Source organism: Plasmodium gaboni, chromosome 4 (genome assembly GCF_001602025.1).
Source record: "Plasmodium gaboni strain SY75 chromosome 4, whole genome shotgun sequence".
Lineage (NCBI taxonomy): Eukaryota > Apicomplexa > Aconoidasida > Haemosporida > Plasmodiidae > Plasmodium > Plasmodium gaboni.
This window is the reverse complement of record NC_031484.1, coordinates 687,143-693,854: the sequence shown is the minus strand read 5'-3', so window position 1 is coordinate 693,854 and position 6,712 is coordinate 687,143. Positions and strand designations below refer to the sequence as shown.

General features: G+C 18.3%; 1 protein-coding gene across 1 annotated transcript; it reads right to left on the bottom strand.

The window, feature by feature from the left end:
* Positions 1-2,157: 2,157 nt before the first annotated feature.
* Positions 2,158-3,836, bottom strand: PGSY75_0422300 (alpha tubulin 2; the record flags this gene model as incomplete). Its single annotated transcript, XM_018784266.1, has 3 exons — positions 2,158-3,327; positions 3,421-3,541; positions 3,775-3,836. The coding sequence occupies 3 exons, from the start codon at positions 3,834-3,836 to the stop codon at positions 2,158-2,160; spliced, it is 1,353 nt and encodes a 450-aa protein (XP_018643428.1).
* Between the last annotated feature and the right edge of the window lie 2,876 nt (positions 3,837-6,712).

Genomic DNA, 6,712 nt, shown 5'->3' with positions numbered 1-6,712 from the left:
AATATTATTAATTTTTTTTTTTCTTTTTTTATAAATAAATTTAAGAATATCTAAAATGAAAAAAAAAAAAAATTATTTATATAAAATATAAAATTATTCCTCAATAATTTATAAAAAATATTATATAATAATAATTATACATATATTTTATAATGTTATATATATATAATATAATATATTTATAATATATATATGTAAAAATAATAAAAATTGAGATATTTAAAGGATTTATGATTTATTTTATATATAATATAAACATAATATATATATACTAAGTTTTTTTTTTTTTTTTTTTTTTTATATATATTTATAAAATATGAGTAATTATAAATATATATTATATTAACATTTACAATAAATATATTTATACCTCATATAAAATAAATATTATTATATATATATAATATACTATTACATATATATTATATATATAGATATATTTTTCAAACCTTCAAATATGCAATATAATATTATATATATTATAATATATGTATAGTATATTATTATATTATATATATATATATATAATATATATATATATATTTTTTTTTTTTATATGCTTCATAAAATATAAGGGAAAAAATAAATTTTAAAACAAAACAAAATTTTATTTTTTAAATATTATCTTTTATATATTTTTTCATTAAATATTAAAAAAATTAGAACTTTTCAAAGAACTCAAATTAATTTTATATACATATATAGGTATATATATTTATATATATATGTTTTTTTTGGTTTTTATCAAATTATCTAAAAAAAAAAAATGAACCCCCTCAAAACCCCACAGAGTCTTCCTAATTAGTATATTCAAAATGGAAGATAAAAATAAAGATAAAAATAAAAATAAAAATAAAAATAAAAATACGGGGATAATATAATAATATAAATATATTAATAAATATATAATATTATATATATATATATATAGAAATATATATATTTTTTTTTATAAACAAAATGAATGAATCCCGTTAATTTTTTTATTAATTCATGTTTCTCTTTCAATTGAAGAAAAAATATTTAGCATCTTATAATAAGAGATAAACCACGTGACTAATTAAAACATAAAAAAAAATACATACATAAATAAATAAATATATAATATATATATAATATATATATTATTTTTATTTGTATTTTCCTTATTGTTTTATCCTTTCAATGTTAATATTATATATGTGTTAACCTATATTTTTATTTCTAATAAATATTAAAAAAAAAAAAAAAAAAATGAAATTGTAAAAAATTTTATCTATTTTAAAGAAACTTCTTAAAGTTTAATTTTTTATATCATTGAAAAAGAACAAAAAAAAAAAAAAAAAAAAAAAAAAAAAATTCTTTTTTTCTGATACTGCTTAATATTTACTTCTACATTTATATAACACTAAATCTTATGTGTGCTCATATTATAAAACATATATTATATATTATTTTATACATTGTAAACATAGATATAATAAAATAAAAAATTTTCATCATATATTTATCAAAATGAACATTAATATGTAACTTGATGTATAGATAAATTATTCGCTTAAAGAATAAATATATATATATATAAATAAATATTTATATGTGTAATATATTATTATATAATGAATAATAATAAAGGGAAAAAATATATATATATTCTACAAATTTAAATTTTTATAAAAAAAAAAATAATATTATATTTATACATTTATTTTTTTATGAATGTACTTATGAATTCTTATATAATTAATTTTATACCACATATATATATATAATAAATAAAATAATTAAATAATAAATTACTACTAATTCATGGGTACATACACACATACATATATATATATATATATATATATATATATATTTATATATTTATATATTTGTAATAAGTACAATTTTTCTTTAATATTAAACTTATGAGGGTGTAAATACATAGAAAAAAATATAGATATTCATGTATATATATATATATATATATATATATTTTTTTTATAAAAAATAATTATACAATATGATATAAGAGGATATATATGTTCCATTTATTCATTTTATGAACATATATAATATGGTAGGAATATATGACGTATGAGATAAAAAAAAAAAAAAAAAATTATCTATAGGTAAATATATATATATATATATATATATGTATATATTTTTTTTTATATAATTATTATTTGTTCATTCGTATCCTTCATCTTCTCCCTCTCCATCATTAGATTCTATTCCTACCTCTTCATAATCCTTTTCTAATGCAGCCAAATCTTCTCTAGCTTCACTAAATTCTCCTTCTTCCATTCCTTCACCTACATACCAATGAACAAATGCTCTCTTTGCATACATTAAATCAAATTTTTGATCCATTCTTGAGAATACTTCTGCAATTGCTGTTGAGTTACTGATCATACAAACAGCTCTCATGACCTTGGCTAGGTCTCCTCCTGGTACGACTGTAGGTGGCTGATAATTTATTCCACATTTAAAACCAGTAGGACACCAGTCAACAAATTGTATAGATCTCTTTGTCTTAATAGTTGCAACTGCTGCATTCACATCCTTTGGTACTACATCTCCTCTATACATTAAACAACAAGCCATATATTTTCCATGTCTAGGATCACACTTGGCCATCATAGATGCAGGCTCGAATGCAGAATTAGTTATTTCTGAAACGGATAATTGTTCGTGATATGCTTTCTCTGCACTTATGATAGGAGCATAAGATGATAACATAAAGTGGATTCTAGGATAAGGTACCAAGTTAGTCTGAAATTCTGTTACATCAACATTTAAGGCACCATCAAATCTTAAAGATGCTGTTAATGAAGATATAACTTGAGCTATCAATCTATTCAAGTTTGTATATGTTGGCCTTTCTATATCTAAATTCTTCTTACATATATCATATATTGCTTCATTATCAAGCATAATTGCTACATCTGTGTGTTCTAATAACGAATGAGTGGATAAAACAGAATTGTATGGTTCTACTACAGCTGTAGATACTTGAGGAGATGGCCAAGAACAAAAATTCAATTTGGATTTCTTTCCATAATCAATTGCCAACCTTTCTAATAATAAACAGCCAAGACCACTACCTGTACCTCCACCTACAGCATTAAACATTAAAAATCCTTGTAAACCAGTACAATTATCAGCTAGCTTTCGAACCCTATCCAAACATACATCAACAATTTCTTTCCCTATGGTGTAGTGACCCCTAGCGAAATTATTTGCAGCATCTTCTTTTCCAGATATCAATTGTTCAGGGTGAAAAAGCTGACGATATGTTCCTGTTCGAACTTCATCAACGACGGTAGGTTCTAAATCGACGAACACACAGCGTGGTACCTAAAATGAGGAACACAAAAAAAGCACAAACACATATAAATAAATATATATAAATATATATATATATATATATATTTTTTTTTTTTTTATTACATGTTTTCCAGCTCCCGTTTCTGAGAAAAATGTATTAAAGGCATCATCACCACCAGCAACGACCTGGTCACTTGGCATTTGACCATCCGGTTGAATTCCATGTTCAAGGCAAAACAATTCCCTATAAAAAGAAAAAAAAAATATATATATATATATATATATTTTAGTTTATACACATGTATTTTAGCACAACACATTGATTAATATATTTATAATAATACATTGAATATTATGTATCTCTTTAAAAATAGAAATTAAGAAAAAAATTATATCAACAAACATATATATATATATATATATATATATATATATATGTATATGTATATATATGTATGTATTTTATTTTTGTTTTACCAGCAAGCATTTCCTATTTGAATACCAGCCTGTCCAACGTGAATACTAATGACTTCTCTCATCGTTCGTAAAACGCTAGGTAAATAATCTTAATAAGCAATCAAATAAATAAATATAAAAATGGGTATGTCTAGGTTTCTACCTATATTAAATAAATAAATAAATAAAAACACATATATATATATATATATATATATATTATATATCATTCAATGTGATATATATATACAAAATACTTATATAGAAACTTATATAAAATATACTTTTACAAACTCATAATTATAAATTCATAAAATATATACATATATATATATTATTTATTATGATATTACTTTCTTATATTCAAGGGAAAAAAAACCTTACTCAATTTTTTTCTTTTATGTCTTCTTTATAAAGATATAATAAAATATATTATAAAGAAAAAATATAATTATATGTAAATAAATATATAAGCAGATATATAATATATATATTTTTATTTGTTATTTATTTATTTTTTTTTTTTTTTTGTGTTTTATAGTTTTAAAGAAAAAGAAAATTTTTTATTTCATACAATGGAATTTCTATTTCTTTTTATATTAACATATATTATACATTTCTATTTTTGTAAATATAAGTCACATATTAAAAGATAAAAAAATAATCAAAGAATATAATATATGAGGAAAAAAAATAAAATAAATAGAACTGAGTATATAAATATAATTGTTATATTATTTACTTTTTCATATGTTGAAATTATAGGAAAAACTATAAAACGAGTACATAAATAATAAGGAAAAAATAAAATAAAATAATAATAAGTTTAGCAAATAAATATAATATATATATATATATATATATATAATTATTTATTTATAATATAAAGACATATGCACATATATAATTAGATTGCAATATATAATTTTATATAGAACATTTATTAAATGTGTGTGTACTATGTTTTTTTTTTTTTTTTTTTTTTTGACCTTTTTTTAATGATAAAAAAAAATTTATAGTAAACATATATATTAAAACTATATATGCTCATTCAAAGCCTTTAAATGTTAAGACATAAGAGAAGCAATATGATAGTTATTTCCTTTTTATTAAAAAACATGAGTTATATAATTTTACCTCATAAATATTTTGAGGTATTTTAAATGTGTGCAAGAAAATATAATATTATATATACATATAAAATATATAGAATATATAATACTTACATATTTTTAATCATATTAGTAAACAAATTAAAATATATATATATAAATCATAAGTAACGCAATTTTAGTTATAAATCTGTATAATATTTTAATTTTTTTTTTTTTTTTTTTTCATTATCTTTGAAATATATATATATATATATATTATATGTAGAAATACTTATCAATTATATAAATACATGCTTACTATAATTTTTTTTTTTTTGGAATCATTATATATATTAATGCACATATAAATGAGAATAATATATATATAGGAAATACATCGACCTATGTACATGCACAACATTATTTTTATTTTAATATATATGTAATTTTTTTTTTTTTTTTTTTCTTTTTCTTGTATTTAAAAGTACAGGCTTCAATCAAATAAAAAAATATATATTTTTTATAAAAGTTCAATATGATACATATGTAACAAAATAATATTATTTTTCTCGCGAATGTTTTCTTTTAAGTACTTATTTAAGTGTATATGTAAATAAAAAAATATAATACAATATGTTATGCTTATTAAATTTATGTGTATTATCTCATATAATCAATTCAAATGTTCCCCCAAAAAAAAATAAAATAAAATAATAAAATACATATATATATATATATATGTATATATGCCGATATATGAGAAATTATTATATTCCTTTTTAATAACCAATACATATAGTCTTTTATGTTTGTCAATTTCTCTTTTTCTCTTTTTCTCATTTCGCAATCTTTATTTTTTAATATTTATATAACCAAAAAAAGAAATAAAAATATATATTTTACCTGACAAGGCAAGGAATAAATTTGAAAATTCTCATAAAAATTATGAACATGTTCATAATATTTTTTTATTGGAAATATAAACATTTTTTTTATTTTATTTTTTTCATAAAAATTTAACGTATATTTATATGATAAGAATTAAAGATGATCATATACTGATAATAACCAAAATGAAAAAACACACATACATAACATATATAAATAAATAATTATATATAAAATATATATATATATATATATATATATATGATCCTAGATTATTCCTAATAGATATGTGTCAACCTATTTCATATATTAATATGACGAGGATATTATAAAATTTATAGTTCCTTTTTTTTTTTTTTTTTTATCTTTTACATACACATATAAGTATATATGTGAAATAGTCTTATAATAATTTCATTCTTAAGAGAATAAAAGAAAACATGTAAACTTTAAATGTGTAAACACAAATAAGTATATGATATATATATTATAATTTACTTATATATGCATGTATTTTAAATGTTTTAATTATGTTTAGTATTTATAAATATATTTTAAAAATTATAGTAAGTATATAATGCTAAATATAAATTTATACATATATATATATATATATTTTTATTTTTTTATTTTGCCTCATTTGATAAAAGAACACAAATTAGGAAGCATTATTCAGCCATATCGAGTTTCATTCTTATATTTTACAATAAAATTAAATATGGTGTTAACTGATATATTAATATATTAATATATATATATATATGTATATATATATATATATATTGTATCAGACAGAATAGGTACTTAAATATGTTTAAAATTCAAATATGTATATCTACAATTTAATATGGATAAGGTTTGGAATGTTTTATAATTATACATATATAATTAATTAAACACTTTTCAATTCTTAAAATATAATCTCAAAAATTTTTAACATAATTATATCTTATTTTATAATGTATATGATTCATATA